We start from the raw sequence: 25,343 nt of genomic DNA, 5'->3' as shown, positions 1-25,343 counted from the left end.
TTATCAATACTAATAATAGTACCGTGGATCTTTAAAGTAGAATCAACAACATACTTTAATACGTTTATTATGCTAACTGGGGAGTCTTTGTCCACAGTCTTGAACGCAACGTTAACACAAAGTACTATCCTAATGGCGAATTAAATGTGTGCATGTCTCTTTCATTTACTACATTCTTCAGAATAATTTATTTTGTTTGATAAAGTGGTACGTAAAATTACAAAAAGTCCGCCCCCTACTGTCCGTTCTGAGAATCACCAGCGCCAGATGTTCTGTGGGTTATATTAGAACAAATGTGTTACAGGAGCATCAAATAATTCGTGGAAAAATAATTTACTATCAACTCGAAAGCAATTTGCCAATTCCACAACAAAGAATTCTTACTTACCTTATATAGGTGTCAGCTGACATGAATATTGGAAACGTGCTATTTTTCAATTTAATAAGCGGGTGATGTCCACCCAGGTCTTATGATACCAAAAATGAAACACATTCGAGTTTTGGCTGTTTTTTTGTTGCTTGCATTTATGCTTTGTTTACTTTGTTATTCAGATGATTAAATGCAATAGACCGTATAGATATCTGCACTGAGAAGGAACAGAAAACAACCACACAAGAGCTTTGCTTTATTTATGTTTAATGATTGACTCTCATGAACCATTACAACTAGAGTAGAGAAAGTAAACCACTTTCTAACAGATAAAAGACCATCTGAGTCCGACAACAATTTGACGCTTTATTTGCGAAACCTGGGGCCAGCCCTATCGTTTACCTGTCCTTACTGCTAAATCGTTTTTTAATGGATAGAAAGTGACCACGACTGAGCCGAATACTGTAGTGGGGTACATTTAAGCACTCAGAGCTGCTTTGATCAAAGTGAGCTGCTATCATTTCGAATATAGCACAAATGTTTTGAAGGGTCTGGTTGTGCTTGTTTGTGAGGTTTTTTGGGGTTTCTCCTGATCAGAAAACAAGAGGCGAGACCTTTTGTCTATCTTGTTGTTGAATTAGATGATGGAGGGTCAAAACCTAAATTTACTTCACACCTGGGGAGTGAGTAGTTGTGGTATACTGTATCTTGATACATAAATACACAGTAATAACAACATGGCGCTTCGGAAGTTCAGCTTCTGCTTTTAAGTTTGTATAATCTATATGATGTTTAACTGAATGCTCTTCAGGAAGGCCATGAGGGGATTCAGTCAACTTCTGTCCATTTGAAACGCCGGTATCCCTAACATTACGATGCACTTTTTCTTGAGTACAGATAAATGGCATACTGGCACATGGCTGAATACTGTGGCATACGAACAGTACATTAAAAAATAATCACATACAACAAGCCTCGATGTCCTGCCTCTTTTACTCAGAGTTTCACTACAGAGTCTAAAGGAATTTCAAGCCAGAGTGACAAAAGTCAGATCAGTGTATCTCCAGTAGCATGAAAGACAAAATAAATTAAACGGGTACAAGTCCGGGCAGACGTTGCTCTAAACTGTGATCAGTGAGGTTCTAGGGCTCTCCTCTCATCCTGGTGAGGCTTCCCTCTTCAGACCCCCTGCGCTCCATGTGGGAGGTAGTCTACAGGGTGGGCCCCTGGGCGCGGTCTACGACCATAACTTTGATGTACCACTTCAGGCGTTAAGTTTTGTTTTGTTAAATAGTATCTTGCAACGTTTTACATAAACTTTACTAAGTGGTTTCTGTTGACTGGGATCGAGCTGTCATTTTGGTGTTAACCATGAAAAGAAAAGCGAAGATATCCAGGCGCTAGTGTGAGGTCCAGGCGTCGAGAGTGGCGTCTCCTGTTTCCGCAGTGCCCCTCCTCTTCTTCCCCAAACGATCCCGCTTTGCCTCAGTGGTCCCCGTTATCAGTGCTGCTCCTACAAACGTGACACCATAACAACACGAGATACGGCATGTAGGAATAACAGACATTTCTGACGCCAGTGGTCATTAAGGAATGCTGAGATGTCGTGAAGAAAACGTCACGTGATGGATGGCTAGTTAGTAACAGAATACACTGGAGTAGCATAGATGAGATTATTGTGTGTTGGTATCGACCTCTTCTGCGAATGTGGCGTCTTGCTGATGGATCCCATTTGCAGAATTTGTGCCGCTGTGAGCCTGTGGGTCGAGTGGAAAAGAAATAGAGTTCAGCATGGAATCCACCGGCCCACGCAAAGTGGCGCGCTCCACCTTATCCTGCCGCACGCAGACCCGACAGCCCTCTGTTATTACTGTTTTAAAAATCGGATAGGGACCATGCGAGCGCGGTGGGTAGGATGGGTGGGTGGGTTGGTTTAGAGGGCGGGGCTGGGGCGGTGGGCGGGGTTACCTGGCTTTTCTCAGGCCGCGTGCACATGGCCTGCACCAGCTGGTCCATGTGCTGGTTGTGCTCCAGGGCGCTCCGCAGCGCCTCCTCCGTGCTGGCCAGCCGCTGGTGCAGGCGGGCCACCTCTGCGTCCATGCCCGACGGCTCCAGCATGGAGTGGCGCCGGTGGTCCGGCGACGACCTCTCACGCCCCTGACGTCGGGAGGGGAGGAGGCGGGAAATGGTGATGGGGGGGCACAGACACACAAAGCGGGGTGTGGGGTGGGGGTGTGGGGTGGGGGGGGGCACAGACACGTGAAGCAAAACGGGGGCGCAGGGGCGAAACGAAGCAAAAACAAATGGCAGGTAAGGAGCTGCAGCTTGACTCGGATGTATCTGGACTGTCTGGGGGGGGGGGGGGGGTCCCAGAGTCTGAAGAGCTCTAACATGTACCACGTCCTCAACCAAAATACCCTTCAAGCTTACAGAACATTGTATTTACACTTCTAGCAAAGTAACAAAGTTAATCTGAAAGTAAATTGAGCAAACAAAGCGTGAGCAAACACAGTCATGCTATTTGCTGCCTGATGGGTTTGGGTCAACGGTTGGCATGACAACCGGCATCATGTTAACGTGTGCCCTTCCACTTTCGTTTGCTGTTAGCGGCGTCGGGCCTCACCAGCAGCAGCAGTTTTTCCCTCAGGCTCCTGATGTCATCCTGCAGTTTCTGCTCTTTCATTCGCCACTCTGCCTTGTGCACCTCGCGGCCCAGGTCGCGGTCCAGGTCACGGTCCAGACCCGGTGAATGGCGTGGCGAGTCTAGCAGCAAGACACGCAGCTCATTCAGGCTCCTGATGCGCGTGCACACACACACACACACACACACACACACACACACACACGTGCAGCATTACAGTCTTTTCTCTGATGATTCTGTTGCAGCATGCAGTGCTGATATGTACAGGACTTCACAGGACTTCACAGCGGGTCATTAGTGGAATTTTGCAGCTAGAAAATTCCGTGGCTTGATGCGTCTTCCCGACCGTAAATAATCGACGGCAGTGTGGATGGCATTCCAAGTCAGGATGTGGCATTGATCTGAGAGTTTAAATAACACTTAAGGCAGAGTTTTAATCAGACTGACTGTCCCCATTAACCGAAATGGCTCTTAAGTGGATTAAACAGAGAAAAGAGAGCCACTGCGGCCAACGGTGCCCAGCAGAGTTCTGTGAGCATCATGAACCTGTGCGTGTGTGCACGTGAATGTGGAAGGAATTTATGTTTCCAAGGCATACTTCATATAACAAGACCATTAAAAAAGCAACTTTAAGTACCATTTCCCTCATGAGGAGCTTTTGGATTACCAGGCTGTTACCCACCTCTCTTTCTTCAGGAGCTCCTGGCTAATGATCACCAGCTGACCCGAGGCATCGTGGGATTTCTTGCTCAGGGACTCTAGCTCCGCCTCCAGACGTGCCTTTTCTCTGAGGAGTCCGTCAGCCTTCTTCCCCCCTGAGCGGACCTTCTCCTCCAGGGCTACAAGCGAGACACGGTCAGAGTGACATCATGGTCAGGCTGTGGTGGACAGTGTTTGGTACATCACTATTTGGGCTCACAAGCCAGCAGCTTAAGTAGTCCGAGATGAACCCTGTTGCCACTGTTATTGTTACAGAATTGAGAACATCTAAGCAGGAGCTTTTCTTCATTACCTGTTATTTGTGTTTTGAGGTCATCTACTTGTGTTGTAAGAGTGGACACTTCTTTTTCTCTTTTTGCCAGTTTCTCCAAAGTTTCTATGAAAATATGAAAGCACAAATGTGTATACATGGACATTCCTGAGGTATTTTATTCAAAAAAGTGTGTTTACAGTGTATAAAAGTATTTACAATCCTAGTCATCAGGGATTTTGTACATAAGAACAGAGACAAGCCTAAATTTAGTTTCCATGGTAATTCAACAAAATCTAACTAACATAAACCGAATTTCTCATATCATTTTGAACTATGACAAACCTTCCATATTTTGCTTTAGCTTAATCTTTTCTTCAGAGTTGTCATTATTTTCTATCATCTGTAAAAGAAGAAATCTTCAGTTAGTGTAAATTCCACATCAAAATCATTTCATTTTTGATCTGTGCTGTAATAATATCTGAACCAAATACAAAAGCACATCAAGCAATCTCAGCTCATCACTCTGACAAGGAGGCAGACTCCTTAACATCATAAACCTCTAACGATACGATATAGTATCAATACACAAGTTAACGATAAAATACCTCTGTCAATATATTGTTACACACCAATGGCTAAGACTCACATTGGCGTCCTCGGTGGTGTGGTTAGCCTCCATAGCGTGCAGCCGGTTCTCGTTGACCCTCAGTTTCTCCTCCAGCGAGAGGATCTCCGCTCGACTCTGGGCCTCCGCATTCTGCAGAGCCTCATAGTCCACCATTTTCTTCTCGGTCAGTTCCAGCTTCTCTCTGAGCGTGTGCATGGCACGCCCCTTCTCCTCGTGAGCTCCTTCCAGCTCAGTGGCCCTCAGCTCCACCTTCTGCAGCTTCTCCGTGAGCTCGCGGAGCTCCAAGGCGTGCTGGCTACCCCGCGCCTCCACCTGAGTCCTGGCGTTCTCCTCGCTCTCCTCCAGCTGGTCACGCAGTTCCTGCACCTTGGCGCGGAGGTCTTCGCGCTCCTTGGCCAGCACGGCCACCTCGATCTCGTGCTTGGCTTTCATGTTCTCCACCTCCAGCTGCTTCTCCATCCTCAGGCTCTCCACAGCGGCCCTCATCTCGAGCGCCGGGCCCTCACCGTCCGTGCCGCCGGTGCCACCACCACCTCGCTCGCCCGTCAGCGAGGCCTTCAGCTCCTCCAGGGCCCGCTGGTGGTCGCCCACCAGGGCGTCCAGCTTGGCCTTCCAGCTGTCCATCATCTCCATGTTCTCGCGCGTGGCCTGCTGCAGCCGCTGCCGCAGGTCGGCAATTTCCTGCGTCTGGCGCTCGCCGGCCGTCCGGAGGCGCGCTGACTCCTGTTGGCTGGCGCTAAGCTGTGCCTCGTAGTGCTCTCGCAGCTGAGCGCTTTCCTCGCGGCGCTCGCGCAGCCGCTCGCGCAGGGCCAGGGCCTCCTCGCCGGGTGGCGGCCCTGCCTCCTCGCCCTTGGCGCCGGGCGAGGGCGACACCCTCTGCAGTCGCGCCTGGAGCCCCTCCACCTCAGCCCTGCGCAGGGCCAGCTCCTCCTCCAGCTGCATCACCCGGCTCTTCTCCTCCTCCGTGGTTTGCTGGGGAACACGAAGACGTTCTTACCAGAGAACACGAAGACGTTCTTCATGCCGTATGCGCTCAGGCCTCCAGTTCCGACTGTTTGGGGGCTACGTTTGAATCTGCTGAACATTTCTACATTCAGACATTTCACATTTCAATCTGAATGGGAAGGCGGAAGATTTAAGGTGCTTTGTCTCATTCCAACAGCCCATTAGCTATGAAATTTTATGGAGCTTCGCTAATAGTAGTCCAAATTCAACTTTGTTTATTACTTTGAATAATTGACAGCATACAATGTCCTGCAGGGTAGCCCGCGAACATGAGGGAACCTTCTGGCTTTCGCCGATGCACAGAGAGCACATCGGCGAGCCCATGCAAACGCGACAGCCGATGGGATTTCAGCCGTGTGAAAGGCTGCCCGTCCACCATCTCGTGCAAAGGCTCCACGGCAAGGACCACGCCCCTGTCCCCTGACCCCACCCAAGTCCACATGCCCAGAAAGTGCAGCCTGCAGGAGGGAAGGAGGCAGACCCGAGCAAGCCATTCTCTGCGTTCGGTCCCGAGAAGCAGCCAAGCGGAGGCGAGATGACGCAGAAGATTCGAGGCACACGCATACACACACAGACGCCCAGGCACAGTCAGATCTACGAGCTGTTAAAGAAGAACCAGCTGAAGGGTACCAGTTTTGACAGAGAGAGTCCTAAAGTAGTGTTAGTCTTCGGAAACAAGCCATACAGGTGCAATCTGATTGTTTACTTGCTTTTCTCAACATGAAAAAAAAGACACAGGTGAGGCATGATGTCATCAGACAGCACCAGAAGTATTAAAGATGCGCGCACCAGACGGAAGAGAAGAGAAAGATCACACCACACTCTTTTAGTGTTCGCTGTCAATTGAGGACAAAACTTAAGCTTAGAATACTGAAAAATGCAGAAAGAATGATCAGATTGCGCCGTTTTCGTTCACCTTGGTCCTCTTACCCAACCCCCTGGGTGCTGGCGGAGGTCGCCTTCTGCCCTGTTAATAAACAGCCAAGCTTGAATTGGGAATTCGGGTCAGGACACCTGACGCTGTCCTAGCTGCAGGACGGCCGAGATGCAACGTGTCGCCCCTCGCTGAAACACTCCATAGTCTACCCTTATACCTAGGCCACAATGACGTTAGTCAGCATGTCAAAGGCAGATGAACTTAATTAGCAAACTGTAACAGAGTTGGAAAAAATTATTTCAATATTTGCAATATTTCAATAGACTCGATGTGATCCTGTTCATCTTCAGGTACGCGTTTGCTCTGCCACACTGAATGGGACGTGCATTTTCAGCTAATGAATGTGAACGCACTGGAGTCCATCAGCTGGCGGAAGGCCAAAGACTCGCGCTGCAGTCTGTAAGGGTGCGTGGACGCTCTGACCTCTTGCTGCAGACGTGACAGCAGCTCTTGCGCGCTGAACGCCTTGCCCGAGAGCCGAAAGGTCAAGGAGAGAAAGATGAGCTCAGCGCGGACTGGGGGTGGGGGGTAAAGGTCTCCGACACGCCGCCGTGCGTGATCAAAATATGTCTCAGCAGCAGACACAAAATCAGGTTACTATGGCAAGTTGAAGTCAAAGTTGGAGCTATAATTTGCAACACGCTTCTCACTTTTTAATAGACTCACAGCACCCAGATAAGCTTGATAGCCTTAAGCACAATAATAATTCTGCTTAATAATTTGTTTAAAAATACTGAGAAATCGAGCTTAAATTTAGACAGATAAATGAATATGGGGCCTTCATGTCAAGGAAACTGGTTGTTTAGTACACACTACTGTTAAAAGTGACTCTGCTCTAGCTCCTGATCCAGATATGCATGTGATATGGGAAGTTCTAGTTAGGAGTGAATGATGGAGCTCTTAAAATGCTCAGCGTGAGAAAAGCTCAAGCAAAAGGCAAGTGCATCATGTGACAGGGCCTTCCCACACACACACACACACACACACACACACACACAGCGTGGCCAGGTCCTGAGGGTGGGGCGGGGCGGGGCGGGGCGGATACAACTACAGGCGGTAAGGGGACGGCTACTCTTGATACACGCTTTACCATCTTCTCCTCTAACTCTCTCTGGAGCGTCTCTGCTTTGGACTTTTCCAAACGCAGATTCCGTTCGAGCTGCCGAATGCGGGCATGCTCCAGCTTGGTCTGAGTCTACAGAGAGAGGGAGGGAGGGAGGGAGGGAGAGAGGGAGAGAGGGAGAGAGGGAGAGAGGGAGACAAGGAAGAAACACAGAAAGAGGGAATAAGGTGGTAAAGAGCAGAAAGAGAGAAAGCGGGAAAAAATGGGAGAAAGAGCAGAAGGTGGGAAAACAAGCAAGGAGAGGGAGAGAGGAGAGAGAAAAGGAGTGCAAACACAAGGAAGAGAAAGAGGGGAAAGAAAGACAGGCAGGAAAGACAAAGGATAGCCACATACAGGCAGACGCTGCTTCAGCTTTACGAAAATACTGCGGTTATAGAAAAGGGGTTTTTCCGTCAAAAAGCTCAGAAGAGAGGCGACCATTAGGACGTGTGTTCTAGTCCGTTTCAACACCTGCCCTGTCGTGGCCCAGAGGGCAGGGGATCTGCGTAGCGTCCACTCAGCAAGCACACCTCTCACAAGGCCAAAAGAACAGGTTCAGATTGCAGACCTGGGCACACTCTTTTTCAGTTTGTCACGATTATACATGTACATTAGTACAGTAGTATATTTAGTATCATTTAGTAATATGTCTTTCACAGTGATTAGGGACCTGTGTGCTTTTCTTAGCACTTGCAAAGTTAAATACCTCAAGGTCTCCTTTGGTGATGGACTCCTCCTCAACTCTGAACTGAAGGTCTTCCACTTTCCTGTTATTGCACATAATAACCACTAGGAGTCAGAAAAACATCTCATTTCGGAGCACAAAGAACAATGGCACAATAACGGCAATGACACTGCACTGACAGTAAGAAGGTTGGGGCGGGGGGCGCTACCTTCTCTCTTCCTCAAGCTGATTGGCCAGTTCCACCTTGTCTCGCTGTGCATTGGCCAATAGGGTTTTCACTTGCTGCAGGTTGTTCTCTGCCTCTGTTGCATACTAAATGAGGCACAAAGAGGCATTTATGAAGAGTTGTTGTATTATTGTCCAGGCACATATGAAACAAAAGAACAGGCAGCACATGACTACAAACTCACACAAAAAAACATTACAGGAATGCAGATCTGGCAGTCACAAATTCAGTTCTTTTCTTCCACTGTTTAGAAATGACTCGCACTACTGTCAAATAGCCATGTGCCCTATGACATAGTCAGCTATGATGTAACACAGCAACAGCAAGTGATGGTATGTAGGACAGAGACTCCTGTGTGTGTGTGTGTGTGTGTGTGTGTGTGTGTGTGTGTGTGTGTGTGTGTGTGTGTGTGTGTGTGTGTGTGTGTGTGTAAACTGCTGATTTTTCATGCACAGCCTTATTTCTAGGGTTTACAGAGAATGGTCCGATAAAAGAGAAAATATCCAGTGAGCGGCATTTCTCTGGGTGAAAATACTTTGTTGATTCTAGTGATCAGGGGAGAATGGTGAGACTGGTTCCAGCTGATAGAAAGGCAACAGTAACTCAAATAAGCATTCATTACAACTGAGGTACGCAGAATAGCATCTCTGAATGCAAAACACACTGAACCTTGAAGCAGCTGGACTACAGCAGCAGAAGACCACACCGGGTGCCACTCCTGTCAGCTAAGAACAAGCAACCGAGGCTGTAGTTCGCACTGGCTCACTGAAATTGGACAACTGAAGAAAAACATTGCCTGGTCCGAGACTCGATTTATGCTATGACATTCGGATGGTGGGGTCAGAATGTAGAGGAAACAATATTAATAATCCATCATATATGTGTGTGTGAGTGTGTTTGTGTGTGTGTGTGTGTGTATGTGTGTGTGTGTGTGTGTGTGTGTGTGTGTGTGTGTGTGTGTGTGTGTGTGGAGAGAGATAGAGAGAGACACACACACACCTGCAGGTGCTGGGCCTTGAGTGTGTTGAGCTCTTTCTCCACCTCACAGATGTGGCTTGTTGCCTTGGCGACCTCTGCCCGCTCCAGGTCACGCTCGGCCAGTAGCTGCTCGATGTGCTGCTGCTTCTCCTTCAGCGCCTCCTGCAGAGCCGTCGTGCCCGAGATCTTGCGTGCGTATCGCGACGACGTCTCCGTCAGCTGCACGGAAGCAGAGGACGAGCCGGCTAGCTTGGCTTCCTACACCTAGCCCTCAAATCAGCCCCGTGATTGGGCGATTAGCAGACAGATGCCTCTGTCCTGATAAAGCCAGAAGTCTCACAAAACCAAAAATAATTTTCCAGGTCTGTACATGTTTGCGAGCTCCGTTTTATTTCAGCCCATTCAGCCGATGAGATGAATATCTACTCGTCGTTTTTGCCCACAACTAAGTGGCATGACGGATATGATCCTGATATGTTGGCACTGGCCATACCAAGTCCAGAGACACGACCACATACTGCTTCACAGAGTAATAGTGTTACCAGTGCTCCCTTTTACGGCATATCAAGAAATAATCTATTTTAAACAGCTTAAAATTGATCGACAGACAGTGACTACGAGAAGCACTACTCAGGAGTCGCCCTCTGTACCCGCCCCATCCGTAACCCCGCCCCCATCCCCGCCCCTCTCACCAGGCCAGTGCGGCTGGGCCGGCCCCCGACGCTGGAGGCCACGGAGCTGACGGAGCTGATGGAGGAGCTGCTGGGGCTGTGGGCCAGGGAGGACACGCCCATGGCCACGCGCTTGCTCTTCTTGGCCTTGGCCGGGCTGGTGGACGGGAAGCCGATGCGGATCACCTTGTGGATGGGGGCGAACAGGCCGAACTTGGGAGGGCACTGAAAGTACCTGGGGGGGGGGCCAAAGTGAGGGTGAGTGATGGGAGGAGGAGCCTGGGGGAGGGGGGGGGGGAAATAAACGAAAATCATACTGTGTAGAAGGAAGGCCGCGGCATTGGCCACTGATAAGTCTGAGTGTCCGAGTGCAAGACTGCATGTGGAATTGTCTGTAGTATGCACGTGACGACAACAGAAATGCAACCCAAACGGCATTGTTTCCGTGCGTATCAAATGTTGCCGATATGTTCATTTCCCCTTATGCCCCTTGGTGTCAGGCCGAAAACTTTCATCTCAGGTCTTTACAACAACTAGGGGGCAAAACAGAACCTGATCAAACAGGCTGTGGAGCTGAAAGCCTAACATTTACGGCCTTCCAAACATAAAGAGTGCGGATGATGCGACAGCGAAAATGTTCCCAGTGATGCCATTACTGTCATGTTTCTTATTAAAGCGCCTTGTATATGGCTGTGAAAGGCCTTTGATCTTCATGCTGCGATGGCGATCAGCACAGTGATTATCTAATCTTTTGGTTTCTTCAGGACACAGTTTATTGTATCGCTTTCAGGAGATGCAATAAACAACCCTTGCAGTGACACATAAGGAGGAATGGTTACCGATGACTAATGATTTAGGGCCTGTAATATTAGTGGCTATGTTAATAAATGAACATCTCTGTCACATGCATCCAACAGCACTATAATTACTCCTTGCAGAGAGAGAGAGAGAGAGAGAGAATCTCACATCTTTACCAAGAACCTTCAGGAGCTTAGTAATTATCTATGTCTCAGCCCTTTCTTGCCTTTGGCTGGTCTGAACCTAAAGATAGAGGCAAAGCAAATCTCTAGCCTGAAAAGGCAATCTGCGTAGCCGCCTAAGTCAGTCTCTCATATTAACTGAATATTTTATTGATGACACTGTATGTATTTGAAAAACCTTGGAAGTCCTCTCTAATTCTTTTGTAATTAGATAAAGGTAAGATTTATGTTAAGTGCTTTCAGAGAACAACAAACTGCACATACTAAAACCGAGCATGAACCTGAGCAAGAGGAAGAGGAAGAGCAAGAGGAACAGGAAAGCTCCTTCAGTTATATATCAGGGCTCTTTGAAGTCAGAGAGTCACGGAGACACGGCTAAGGTCATCGGAGTTCCCCTTAATCGTAAGGCTGCCTCATCAAAACGAGGACAAATACAGGCGATACTGGACTACAGTGTTGGAATGGAGGCCAGTTTTAGCTGGAGACCCCAGTGCATTGTGGGGGCGCAGGCGGGGCCCGGCTTCAGACCTGGTTCCGGCCACAGCTCCATCGTTCTTCCCCAGGGGTTCGTCCAGCTCCACGCCACACCACTCGCCCTTGGCGAAGTCCGTCTCGCCCACGTAGCGCACCACGCCCGTTTTGGTCCCGCCCACCTGAGTAAAGAGAGAAGGGAGGTTTTGAGGTCACTGGAGCTGTCCTGACCTGGTGGTAATAATAAGCAGAAGTAGACACAAATACTATTCACGTATAAGCAAAAAGGTTTTAGATAAAATATACCAGCCAAGTAAAAAAACAAAAAACAAAAAAAAAAACCAGAAAACAAAAACAAACACAAATAATCCACAAAGCACAGCTTAACCTTCATTTTATGCCACTTTGAGGACACACAGTGGATAATAATTAACTTTTTATATTCATGAATGGAACACAAGCTTCTGTCAAAGTCATTCCCTACACACACGCTCACACACAAACACACACGCACAGACGCGCACACGCACAGACGCGCACACGCACAGACGCGCACACGCACAGACACACACGCACAGACACAGGCCATCTTGAGGCAGTTCAGACGTATTGGGGGTGGGGGGGGGTGGTGTCTCCAGTTCCAAGCAGATCACATGAATGGTTTCCCTGCTAAATTATGCATCACATCAAAACCAGGAATGGAGCCTGGATAACTGTTCAAAAGTGTGTAGCGTGAAGAGGTGCAATCTGAGAGCGGCTGAGGTTGCGCAGAATCCTGCACGGAGTGCGACAGGCAGCGCACAACTGACCTCATGCTGTCGAGGAAAACACTTTCCTATACACTTCCTGTAAAGTTTTGTGGTAGTGTACAGTTGCATGAGGTACGAGAGTTAAAATTTTCTAAAAGAGTGCTGTGGCTGCAAAATAAAACCGTTAGATTAGATTCTTAGTCACGAGATCTTTCCTTCCTTAAAATGACCAGGTGGCGTTTTTCAAGCCAATCACAGGATCAAAGACATATTATCTGTTGCTCTCTAAGGCAATTACATAGATAGCCCTGGGTAAATGAAAAAGCATGCTGATTCTACACATTAAAGAAAGGAACAAATGATTGCATAGATTTTCTAACTGTAATATTTTTCACTGCTGATGCCTGTTACAGAGAAAATAAACCATCAAAAGTCAGGAAACACAGTGCATCATTTCCACATCTTAGAAGAATTATTCTAAACCAAACCATGTTTGTCCAATAAATGCAAGCATGCTAACAAATAATATATGACTGTTTTTATTTTATTTTATGGCAGCTCAGTGCCTCAGCTTTGGCCAGGAAACAAAGACGTTTTGTCTGTCATGGATAGGGAAGGATCCAGCCACTGTTACAGTGTTTCATGTCTCAGTCCGTAGCCCAAGGCCCAGACAACAGGCATTCTGAGTGATCGAAGCTAAAGCTATCTTAAAGCTAACCTTCACCCCGAATGCGACATGGGTATACCTGTACACAAGTGCCTGTCTCCTGTTCCTGGGCCTGACTAGGAGTACAGAAAGATAGTGGAAAAGGAATTAGTGCTCTGCGGATGTGAGCTTGCATGACTCCAGTGTTTTGTGGGTTTTTTCTGTGAGAAAGGAAGTAGATGAGACAGCCTCATTCCAGTCGGAGACAAAGCGATGAATAAGGCCTTGTCCCGCTACAGGTACAGATCTCTCTGTAGGTATCAGAAGGACTGTAGGGTTATCACGGTACTCTTTACTTTATTAGCATTCTCACGTTGGTCTGGTGGGAACCGGCAGGAACTGGTGGGGAATATAATCCACAGTGACACATCAGGTCTCGTCAGCGCTGGGCCTGTGTGCGTGCATGCGTGTGTGTGTGTGTGTGTGTGTGTGTGTGTGTGTGTGTGTGTGCGTGCATGCGCGTAGGTGTGTGCTTGCCCCATGCGCATATCTGTAGTGGCAGTCTACGAACAGCTCCCCCACGGATAAGGTGAGAGGCTGGCCGTTCCTAGACTGCCACTTCCGCCGCACTACGCCTTCTGCCAGTGTTTACTTTCACGCTCTGTCCCAGCTGGCGATCTCATCATCGTGTAGGAACTGTGTAGTAAGGCGCCCAACTCGCAGCAAGCATGACTCATTGAGAGACAATCAAAAACTTGAATGCAACCCCCAGCAAAACCACGTGAGGTGAAGGTCCAAGCAGAGGCCGCACGCCGCTGCCCATTCACAGCAGGAAAGGAGCCTTAGATCCCAAAAGATCAAAGCAAGAGGAGGGGAGACAGCTGACTCAGGAAGTCCATTGTCTGCTGCGGTCGCGTGACTGCTTGGCATTACAGCGTGGCCAAAGCAATACTTTGGTAACAAAAGTACAACATAACAGCGAAAATAAATAGTGTGCCTCTGTCTCACGCACGCACGCACGCACGCACGCACACACACACACACACACACACACACACACACTCGGTATACTGCGGTGCTGACATCAGGCAGATCGTCTGTATAAGCTTCCACTCGACACTGGCTTAATCCACTATCCTGCTTTGCTGGCTGGCTGTGCAGAGTGAAAGCACAGTATCAGAGCTTGCCTTGGTAAAGTGCTTCCCAAGGATCAGACATCCACCCCCTACACACCTCCTGGCATCACGGCTGCTCTAAAAAAACCACTGGTAGATGGCGGCCAGAAAAAGATAGAACTAGTTGTACTGCATGATGTAAAATACAGTTAAAATGTGCATATAACCCATGGAGACGTCTGGCCCTAAAAATGCCTACGGCGGTGAACGTCCCCTGCAGCTCTACGCTATCAGATGCTAATATCGGTTAGAACTGATCCTGGAAATAACCCCATGGACGTTCCACACAGAACCAGCAAGTAACTAGGAAGAACTGAACCTAAGACTCCACAAAAGCTCTTTAATGAACCCAGTTTAAAAACAGCAGGTGCTTAGCGGATCCTTAGATCCTTCTGTTAAATGAATCAACAGAGCTACTTCCTGAGACGTTCTAGTCACGAGGGACAAGAAGAGCAGGACATTCTGGAGCTGTTCTCCATGACACCCCAGGCCCTCAGCGTTTGCACACTACTGGCACAGCGCCACCTGGTGGACTGGAGCGCAGGAATCGGACAAGCGGAAGGGCCTGGGGGGAGCTAGCACCGTGCCGAGCTAAGGCTATACGCACGTTACCTGGCTGGAGTGGCCAAATGCGATTTTTAATATGTAATATGGATCTAATTTTTCTTTTCCAGGGGTGTGTGGACTCTGATCTTTCCGAATCAAATCTGAGTCACTTCTGTATGTGCTCCTTGATCGGACACGTGTCTCCGATTTGTGGCCATGCTACATGAATGGACAGATCGGGATTCGTGCGCATCAAAAACAACAAGGAGATGAGAAGGAGCGAAAGAGCAGTGACCACAGCCACTGGAAGGACGGGCACACGCGTCAACGTGCACATGAGGAACGTCACACGCACAGACGCCGGTCACATGTAGTTACCAAATGTGAATGTCAAGACAGGCAAATCTGACCCGAGCAAAAAAAAAAAAAAAAAAAAAAAAGTAATAAATAAATACATCAGAATTGAACAATGAGGCTTGTGAACGTAGCCTAAATGTCATTGAGGACGCTGTGCTGTACCGCACTGAGGGAAATGCGATATAGCTCTGAGGAGGCAAACACCAGGGACTGCAGCACAGAATGAAATCCCTCTACTGGAATTCTGCAGCAGTCCAGCGAGGTCAAACAAAAGGGCGCCTCTATCCGAACAGTGTGTGTGTTTATCAGGAGTTAAACACCATGTCGACATCCTGGTCGTTGGCCAGTATTCGCTGCTGAGGTGCTGGTATTGGAGCAAGGTGGCTAGTCGTGAACTGACACGGAGTTGCATCACTCTGCCATGAACTGTCACTCTGTAAAGAACTCAAGATGGAGAATACGAATGAATGGTGTGAAACTAGATTCTATTGGTGGGTCTAGTTTTAGTCTTGCCAGTGCTACCTGATCGATAAAATCATAAGATAATAAAATCATAAACACTCACGCTGATGAGCCTTTCCTGTTTTTACAATGTTTCTGAGGGAATTTCATAATCCAAGAAAAGCCCATTACATTACGTACCCAGAACCTACTAGCCATAAATAAAACAAGAAGCAAGAGTTAAACAAAGACATTTGTACTTAGATGACCACTCCACTAAACACCACTCCACTAAACGCTACACTCACACACGCACACTCTGACACATGCTCATCACGTGTGTTTAAACCTATTTAATTAAGGAGGCCATGCAACATGGAAGACATGTTGAGTACGTAATCTGCGCAGTTGCTCAATCAAGTCCCAACACACCTTATTTGACATTCGGAGTCAAATATGGAATGTATGAGGTAGTGCTGAGGACCAGAGGAGGATGGGTCCCCTGTCTGTGCCCTGGTTTCTCTCAAGACTTCTTTCTCAAACTCTGAAAGTGTTTTTCCTTGCCACGGTCACCTTGGCTTGTTCACTAGGGGCCTGGACCCAGATGCTCTGTATATATGATTTCTGTAAAACTGCTTTATGAAAACACTTGTAAAAAGCACAATATAAAGAAATTTAAACTTGAATTTGAATTTTATCAATGGTAAAAGCAGCAAAACAACCCAGCTCAAGCCAGGACAAAACCACCCAACCTGGCGGCCGGGTCTCGGATCGGCCAAGCAATGGGGGCCCTCGCGGTAATCCCATTTGATTAGTGCTATTGACTGCTGGGAAAGCTTTTGGCCAGAGCAGTGCTAAATGGACAGCAATCTATCCCAAAGCCAGTCAGGCAAGCGCAGAATGTGAAGAAGTGAGTGAACTTTCCATCTAGTCAGAGATTAGGCCAATCAATGGTGAGGGTGTGATGAAGTCCACAGGCTGCAGGGAGAAATGTAGGTATTAAGAAAATATTCGGTTACCATGGCTAGCGTACGCCTGAGATGGCAGCGTATCCAAAAAAGGAAGACCTGAAAAGTGCATGACTGAATTGCTGTGGGTTCTTATGGAAAACTCTGTCCGTGGTTGGCATTTCATGTTGAATGTGCCCAGCACGCCCAGCCCACCATGTCCCTGCTCACCAGCACGCGGTCGCCTACTCTCAGGTCCTTCTCTCCGCTCTTCTTGACCGAGCCGCTGTCAGACATGTTGGATCCAGACTCGTTGCCCGTCTTGACGGCGTTGTTGAGCATGCCCTCGCGGAGGGGCACGACCACCCGCTGGGCGGGCGGCCCTGCCCCCGTGCCGGTTCCGCCCGCCTGGGCCTGGCAGTTCTGGGAGGCGAGAGGGTCACCCGGGTGGGCGTCAAGGCCGTCGCCCGCTGGCTGACGCGTGAGCTTAGAGGGCCGGGTGAAGATGCCCTGCAGGGGCTGGCACTCGAAGTAGCGCACGCCGCCCACTGAGCCGTCGTTCTTGCCCACCAGGTCGTTGAGGACGACGCCGGCCCACTGGCCCGGGGCGAACTGGGTCTCGCCCAGGTAGGCAATGCAGCCGGGCTTCACGCCGTTCACCCACACGCGCTCGCCCACCACAAAGTCGCCAGCCACTTCATCGCCCACCTCAGACGCTTTGGAGCTGGACTTGTCCGAGGCATTGCTGCTTGGGGTAGGGGTGGTCTGCTTGTGTGGGACATCTGTAAAGAAAATCGATGATTCAGTTCAAGTCAATATATACACAACTGCATATATATAAGTGTTGTGTGTGTGTGTGTGTATGTATATGTGTATGTGTATATATATATATATATATATATATATATATATATATATATATATATATATATATATATATATATATATATATATATATATATATAAAATGTCTATGCACATATGCACAAACACACACACACACACACACACACACACACACAGACACAGACACACACAGAAACGCTGCCTGTTATGAAAGAAAAAAATCTGATATATCTAATATGAAATTGAGAGATTAAAAATATCTGTCCTCAGTAATGGGGTCAGTGCTTTGTAGACACTAGCACAACCACAGTAGAGGTGCTGCATAGGAGATCATTATAGCAGTTTTTTTTTTTGCTACTGAAAAAAGACTATGATTCTACTCACTGCAATAACATCACCACTTATTTTACAAGTCTAGCTGTACGTCCAGTCTAGACATGTCTAGACAATATAACTCAGGCTGTGTGCAGCCAGGCTAACCAGCTCCAGGACCTGTAATTGAAATCTGAGACATCGATCAATACAGAAACTGTTGTCATTGGCACTGGCCACAGGGTTTGAGCATGGTATTAGCAAACTGGACAACTCACAGCAAACTGGACAACTCACTGTTTCTCCATAATTTGGGTCAGTGCGTTTTTTGCCGCAGTGGTCAGTTTATCAAGCTCAGCGTCTCCGCAGTGTGACACTACCGAGCACTGTGAGACGCCACCGTAAAGCGTTAATGACAGTCAGCAATAAGCATGCGGTCTACTGAACCTTTATAGATGTGTGTGTGTGTGTGTGTGTGTGTGTGTGTGTGTGTGTGTGCGTGCTTGTGCCTGGCTGCATGTGTTACGGAGACGGTGCCAGGATGTTCCTGACTCGAGGGGGGAGGGGAAGAATAACTGTTTTTGTGCCCTAACCGCTAACCCACACAAAGGTCACGCGGATCCCGCAGGTAACGGGACGCAGATATTAGCGGTACTACTAAACCCTGTGCTTCCTGCCCTGTACCCCACCGCAATAAAAACCATGTGCGAAGATTCTGTCTGCGTATTTGCATGCTAATCCAGACTGCTCTCCCCGGACAGCCGGCAGACAGGTCCCGCAGTGCATGCTGGCACACAGCCGCGCCGTGATTGCAGTCGGCGTGCAGCGTAGAGCAAACGCAGCGTCAGGCCGTCGGCACGAAGGCGCGCTCGGGCGGCAGATGGCGTGGAAGCATGGTTCCTCCGTGGCACGGAGGGAGGCCCTCAGCTAGCGGTGGCGTGGCAAGCCTCCGAGTGCTTACGCCAGCGACCCACACCAGCAGAGCCCGAGCTGCACGATGGATCATGCCAACACCATTCCTGCCAACGCAGCAGAGTGGAGGGGTGTCTCTGGTCCTCCTCTCCACGTGTGCTTCTCTCTCCCTCTCTCTCTCTTTCTCTCTCTCTCTCACACTCTCTCACACACACACACACACACACACAGGTCCCTTATAGACAACTATAAGATATGTTATGTACTACATATAGTGTATCTCGCTTTCTTGTGTAAAACACTAGTTATACATTATTACAACTATAAAAGTATTTTATTACATTTTAATTAAAATTATTTATTGTTATTTTATTAGAGTCATTATAACTACATATAGCTATATAGGCATTTCCAGGCATATCTCAGCATGCTTGAACAACTGTACATCCCAGGAACTCGCAACCCTTACCAGGACCTCACAGTTCTCTTCAAGAACTCCCTGGTGTCACCATCTGAAGCTGTTCATATCCTGGACAACCAGCTGTCGTTCTCAGCTCCACAAAAAGGATTCGGCCCTTTCTCTCGCAAGAAGCTGCCTGGGTGCTTGTGCAGTCTCTTGTGATCTCAAAGCTAGACGACCGCAATTCGCTACTTGGTTCCTCTACAGGCCATCAGGGCCATCTACATGTTATCTGGAATGCGGTAGCACCACTGGTCTTCGATCTTCTGAGGTTCACACAAGTCACTCCACTGCTGCGCTCCCTTCGTTGGTTTCCAGTAGCTGCACGCATTAGATCTAAAACCTTGATACTCGCACTGCACGCTTCCCTGTCCTGTTCCTGTCCCTGTCCTGTTGTGGTATCCTGTGATGTAGGTTGTGTGATAGACTGTGTGGTATCCTGTGTCATAGGCTGTGTGGTTTCCTCTATAGTATCCTGTGTCACAGGCTATGTGGTATCCTGTGTGGTATCCTGTGTCATAGGCTGTGTGGTAGGCTGTGTCATAGGCTGTGTCATAGGCTGTGTGGTATCCTTTGTGGTAGGTTGTGTCATAGGCTGTGTCATAGGCTGTGTCATAGGCTGTGTGGTAGGTTGCATCATAGGCTGTGTGGTAGGCTGTGTGGTAGGCTGTGTGGTAGGCTGTGTGGTAGGCTGTGTGGTAGGCTGTGTGGTAGGCTGTGTGGTAGGCTGTATCATAGGCTGTATCATAGGCTGTATCATAGGCTGTATCATAGGCTGTGTCGTAGGCTGTGGAGCACTAAAGCAGTGCTGGGTGAGCCTGTCAGGAAGTCGTGGGGCCAGTATGGCATCACTTCGCTCCCCTAAGCAGCCCAGTTGCCGGGGCAACAGTGGGGGGGGGGTGTACATGCACACGAGGGAGGCAGAGAGAAAGAGAGAGGGGAGGGAGGAGCAGGAGGAAAAGAAGAACACCATTGTGCTCCCATGGCCTCCTCCCACCAGCTGAATCCCACCATTCTGCAGCCCGTTATAATGACCCCAGCTCAGCCTTCCTGTTCCCCTACCCCCACAAATACACATGCATGCACGCCCACACACACACACGCACGCACGCCAAACACACACACACGCACGCCAAACACATACACACACACACGCACGCCAAACACATACGCACACACACGCACGCACACGTACACACACACACACACACACGTACACACACACACACGTACACACACACACACACGCGTACGCACACACACACACGCGTACGCACACACACACACGCGTACGCACACACACACGCACACACACACACGCGCACGCACACACACACACGCGCACGCACACACACACACGCGCACGCACACACACGCACGCACACACACACACACAAACACAAACCCTAGGGGCTCTGGGAGTAGCCTACCCTTCACCACAGCTTCTCCTCTGATCTATACTGTCACGCTAGATTGATGTTAATGTTTGTATAGCAGGACAGTTTTCCTTCAGCTCATATGATGCAACTTAAAATAAGACAGAAACGTTAAGTCAGTAATTCATCTCTAACACTGGAAATACTTGGAAAGCTTGTCTTAGGAACTCATTAATTGCATGTTGTGTGTATATGACCCTAAAGCAATACTAGAGGATTGAAAATCAAAACACCACATTCAGAACAGACACAATATCTGAAGGCCATGTCAGATTCAGTGTAATTTGTATCTAGCACATCCAGAAAGACCTGTTTTAAATATCGCAACTCCCAAGCTAGAATTTCAATGATGGAGCCATGCCTGTAACCTAATGTGAAGGCATGGTCATGAAACAACCACAGTAAATGGTCAACCTGACAGAGGTATTTCCCGTTACACACATTTCACTTTTTATTTGCACATTTTCAACACAACACTGGACACATACCAACAACTCCAGTAATAACAATAAATGCCAAATACATTCTTCCTAGGAATGTCAAACTGTCTATCAAACTTTGGAAGGTAGCAAGGAAAGCCAAGGAGTTTGGTACTGAACGCTCCCACTCCCCGTAGGCCTGGCAATATTTTTTTAATGATTCTACAAATTCTGCACACTTCTATATTTTGCAGCTACTTTCTTACTGGATTTCTCCAGTTTCTCTCGACCGTTTTGTTTGAATCCAAAGTAATTCCAGTCCCACTGCCCTGCATCCTGCATGCTTTACACGCTTATTATCTTGTTACATTTGTTGCTATGTGTTTAACATAACTTAGGCTAATTAGACCACATAGGCACATGACATCTGCTTATTACACAGCACACAGCAATGCCCTCTGACCCCTCAAATGAACGCACTTTTTGAACAGCCACTTCAGGAGACTCATCTGTGCCAGTAACAGTAACATTAAACGTGTTATGAAGGTTACCACACATGTTTAAACATTGTTTTAATTGTATGGGAACAGCAGCCTACACAAGTGCTTAAAAAGTGTTTTCTTAATTTTGTCCACGCACATACCAATCGATAATTGGCTTTTACCGCCATTGGGGTGTTACCATAGTTACGGAGCGTCTAAAGTCATCAACATGTGGGTGAAAAATATGAAGGCTCTTTATGGGAGCATAAATTAGTAATGGAATGAATGTGTGTTCTATGGTTCTTCATCCAAAATGTAGGAACTTTAAGAAAACATCCTGCAAGGGCCCATGTTTTTCTTTGAAAGATGACATGATTCACTTTGTATTCATTTATATACTGATATTTTACATGCTGTGATATTTGGCAGCTGCTGGATTTGCTCCTGATGTGTTTACCAGTACAGGTCCACACAACATGGAGAGGTTCATTATGTAAACAGACTAAACAGGTTCATTATGTAAAAAAAACTAAACTAAATACATGGCAGACCAAAAGGCGGGAATTTGAAGTCACACCACTAGCTGTCCATTGAACTCTCTTCTCAGCAGAGCTACAAGAAACAGACATTATCCAACCATACCACAACCAGCTGAAAATAACGCTGTTTTGAGCACACATTGAACATATACAATGAACAACCAAAGGGCCTGTGAGAAATACTACCCTTCGATTTATAATACTATTTATTCATTATAATTTAAATACTCTTTGTTATAAATACTATTTCAATTTGCAGACTGCTAATGATGCTAAAAGTTTAAAAATGTTAGAGGTCATTTTTGCTTAAAGAGTGAAACAGCTACATAGCTTAGTTTACATTACTCTCTTCCTGTGTTTCTCCTTTTTTTCCACACTCAAAATAAATCCACAGCCGACCTGACCCACAACACTCCTTCGGGTGAAGCGCAGATTCATGTAAACAATGAGCCACGCTGGTCAAGCAGTGGTTAGCTCGCCGTTTTTCGTAACTAGCATTTTACCCCCACGGTGCTTGGACCAGGGGTTTCACCGGGCACATCATACGAGACTTGCGAACTACCCCACCGGCACTAAGCAGCAGTTTGTGGTTTTGGTGGCGTGATTCCAGTGGCTCTGTGTTGTGCGTTTCTGGGATTAAGATCATTTAAAGTCAGGCTAAGGTGAGTCAGCCATACCCAGTTCATGAGGCAGAAGGCTACAGATGCTAGGTTATAGGAGATTAAATAGCACACACAGCTCACAATATAAACCCAAGGGCTATTTCTAAGATGTTACACAGTTGATGCAAGAGAGGGAGAGAAAAAGAGAGTGTTTGTGAGTGTGTGTGTGTGAGACAGAGAGAGAGAGAGAGAGAGAGAGAGAGAGAGAGAGAGAGAGAGAGTGTCAGCACCTGGTGTGGACATTAGCTGAAATGGAGCCAAGCTACACTGTGCTCCTCTGAATGGGCCACTGCTACAGTAGAAGCAGCACATCATTACTTCCGGGTTGTGTGGGAGAGCAAGCGAGGAGGCTGACTTACTGTCTTTCTGGGCTGTGGGGCAGGAGGACTGGCCAGTAGTGGTTCGACCCACTGGGCTGGAGTGCTTGGGCCCCCTGCCAGGGATCTTAAGGCCGCTCGACTTCAGCATGTTCATGGCGTTCTGCTCAAAAAATGGGTGGGTGGGGCTGGGCAGGTGAAAGTTCCCGGCCGCTGACGGGGCGTCCCACAAAGCACTAGAGGTCGAGACGGTGTGTTGCCATCACGGTTTTACCTGCAGACTGGAGAGACGAGGGGCATGGAAGGGATGAGTCATGTATGGTTCTGATCAGAAGTACATGCAAAGGGCCTAAATGGCCAATCAGGAGTTGCCAGGGTCAGCTCACCAGGTGACCTAAGGAGTTAGCCAGATAACTTCTGGGCTAACTGCATCTCTGCAGCGTAAGTTACTAAAGTGCCAAATCGCTTATCTTAAACATAGTCCGGAGTGATTCTGTAACGGTACTGCACAGCTCTAGAACAGATTATAACAGGATAGCTGTACACAGTATAACAGGGTGGCCTTGTGTTGCAATTATGTTTTTCTTAAATAAACATGCAATATTTGAACAACTTGATTGGTCAATTTAGCCACACATGATCACTTGGCTCCATTTTACATAGCAAATTCGTGACCATGGCAGGTCTTGATTAGGTCTTTAAGCCACACTCACACAATATCTTCAAAACCATTTTATTATCAACTTCGCGTCATACACATTCATTCTTGGAGCCAGTTCCCTCTCGATGTCTCAAGAGCTCAAATATGGGCCTCTCTTAGTCTTTCTTATTCCATCCTGAGTGATAGTTTTAAGTCTTGGGGCTACAGTTTATTTTTTTGGTTTTTTTACATAAACAGGTCTATGCAAATTTGACAGACACTCTCATCCTTCATCTTAAGCATAAAGTGCATAGACATGGTCCCAACTTTGCAGTTCTAAAACCACAAAGACCCTTTAAGATGCTCGCATGCCAAAAAACGGGATTAATAGTTCATGTGAAAATCAGTTTAGTTTTGTTTAAACAGTGATGGATTTGTGTTTGCCTTTGTGTAAGGAAGTATAGTGCTCTCCTAGTCTTTAATGTGTCTACACACCCATTAAAAAAAGAAACGTTTAGGCTATCCCATGCCCGAAGTGAAATGACAGAATCTGAAAGAAACCAAATCCAGAGAAGAACAGGCAGCATCGCTGCGATTATAAATAATTGATGTTTCTATTCTCCGATTGTGTGTGTTCTCTCGACAGGCCTGTGCGTGTAGCCGCAGACATAATCGTAGACAACCTGCATCATCTAGGATGTGAGCGCGCGCGCATATATATATATATATATATATATATATATATATATATATATATATATATATATATAAAATATAAATAAACACACTAACACATCTCACCGAGCCGCTAATAACATAACAATAAGCTAAACACTAGTTACTTGCCTGCTTGGGTATAACAATAACTCCCAGAGGATGTGTTACTTCATATCGCGCAATGTAACGTTCAATCGGTATTCAATAAAATGACACACAATTGTAGGAGTTTAGCTCCCTGAAACATGGGTTTTTTGCGGCAGAGGGAAGGTCCTCCTATCAAAATCGGTCGTCAGATTGGATATGCTGTCAACTAGCTAGCTACCGTTTAGGACCACAAAACGATTTCATTAAAAAGAGAGAGAGCGAGAGGGAGACGAATTCCACGTCGACAAGATCAAAAGGTTAAAATCGCAGGAATATACATTTCTCCGCTCACTGGAAAGTTACGCGTGGACAAACATGCCACGGCCGTAAACCATGTTCTTTTGTTTTGGCTCTGCGCTGCGGCGTGGTCCAGGCTACGTGTTCCTCTGGCCCTGTCAGATGCAACAAAAGCTCAGGGGGGAAAGAAAACGGTCATTACCTTATAAAGTCCAACTTCTATAAATTCCTAACTAGTCGCCGGATACAAACTTCGGGTTTTCTTTGCAGGAATAGCTCCGAGGGTATGCCGGCATGCGTTTTTATCAGTTCCTGCCACTCCCTAAGCTCACACGCTCCGGGTGCGAAAAATATGGATGCTGAGCTAGAGCTGAAAGAAGGAGCGTTGCAGGATGCTAGCCGCAGTAACCCGGCAGCGACGGAGATACCGGCTCATTTCAGGAAGGCTGCTTGGGAAAATTCCAGTCCTTGGGTTCTACTCTTCCCCAGGTCTTCGCCACTGAGCTGCAGCCACGTCCGCAGAACGGGAGTCAACTGTATTATCTTTCTTCCATACTGGAATTGCCCGCGATATCAGAAGCGCTGGCAGGGCTCTGGGTTGTCGGGGGACGCAATGTTATATCATTTGCTTATGGGGGAGGAGACTCTTGAAAGTAGCGGCGAAAGTAGAAGGGTTTCTGTCAGCATTT

General features: G+C 47.5%; 1 protein-coding gene and 1 long non-coding RNA gene across 4 annotated transcripts; one reads left to right on the top strand and one right to left on the bottom strand.

The window, feature by feature from the left end:
* Window positions 1-620: 620 nt before the first annotated feature.
* clip2 (CAP-GLY domain containing linker protein 2) lies at window positions 621-24,946 on the bottom strand. Of its 3 annotated transcripts, none has more exons than XM_027015872.2 (17): window positions 24,857-24,946; window positions 22,956-23,194; window positions 16,760-17,310; window positions 11,725-11,849; window positions 10,238-10,451; window positions 9,567-9,764; window positions 8,550-8,653; window positions 8,363-8,423; window positions 7,645-7,749; window positions 4,631-5,584; window positions 4,327-4,384; window positions 4,024-4,107; window positions 3,694-3,850; window positions 2,994-3,165; window positions 2,339-2,527; window positions 2,065-2,127; window positions 621-1,883 (listed from the first exon to the last, which is right to left on the bottom strand). In XM_027015872.2, the coding sequence occupies exons 2-17, from the start codon at window positions 23,068-23,070 to the stop codon at window positions 1,872-1,874; spliced, it is 3,162 nt and encodes a 1,053-aa protein (XP_026871673.2). In that variant the 5' UTR covers window positions 23,071-23,194; window positions 24,857-24,946; the 3' UTR covers window positions 621-1,871. The 3 variants fall into 3 exon arrangements, with proteins under 3 accessions (XP_026871673.2, XP_035383072.1, XP_035383073.1); XM_035527179.1 differs by lacking the exon at window positions 7,645-7,749 and adding an exon at window positions 6,534-6,584; XM_035527180.1 differs by lacking the exon at window positions 7,645-7,749.
* On the top strand, window positions 24,406-25,055 carry LOC113581000. The gene is made up of 2 exons (XR_003411022.2): window positions 24,406-24,848; window positions 24,925-25,055. It is a non-coding gene; the product is annotated as an uncharacterized LOC113581000 (long non-coding RNA).
* Window positions 25,056-25,343: the final 288 nt, after the last annotated feature.

Source organism: Electrophorus electricus, chromosome 6, assembly GCF_013358815.1.
Source record: "Electrophorus electricus isolate fEleEle1 chromosome 6, fEleEle1.pri, whole genome shotgun sequence".
NCBI classification, from domain to species: domain Eukaryota; kingdom Metazoa; phylum Chordata; class Actinopteri; order Gymnotiformes; family Gymnotidae; genus Electrophorus; species Electrophorus electricus.
This window is presented reverse-complemented; position numbering and strand designations above follow the sequence as displayed.

What these genes read in the sequence shown, in the direction of transcription:
- clip2 (XM_027015872.2), bottom strand. Translation starts at nt 23,070, where the DNA reads ATGAACATGCTGAAGTCGAGCGGCCTTAAGATCCCTGGCAGGGGGCCC. An exon ending in CAGCTTGAGGAAGAGAGAAG is followed by an intron (nt 8,424 to 8,549) that starts GTAGCGCCCCCC and finishes GTGCAATAACAG; the next exon opens with GAAAGTGGAAGACCTTCAGT. An exon ending in TCACCAAAGGAGACCTTGAG is followed by an intron (nt 7,750 to 8,362) that starts GTATTTAACTTT and finishes CTCTCTCTGTAG; the next exon opens with ACTCAGACCAAGCTGGAGCA.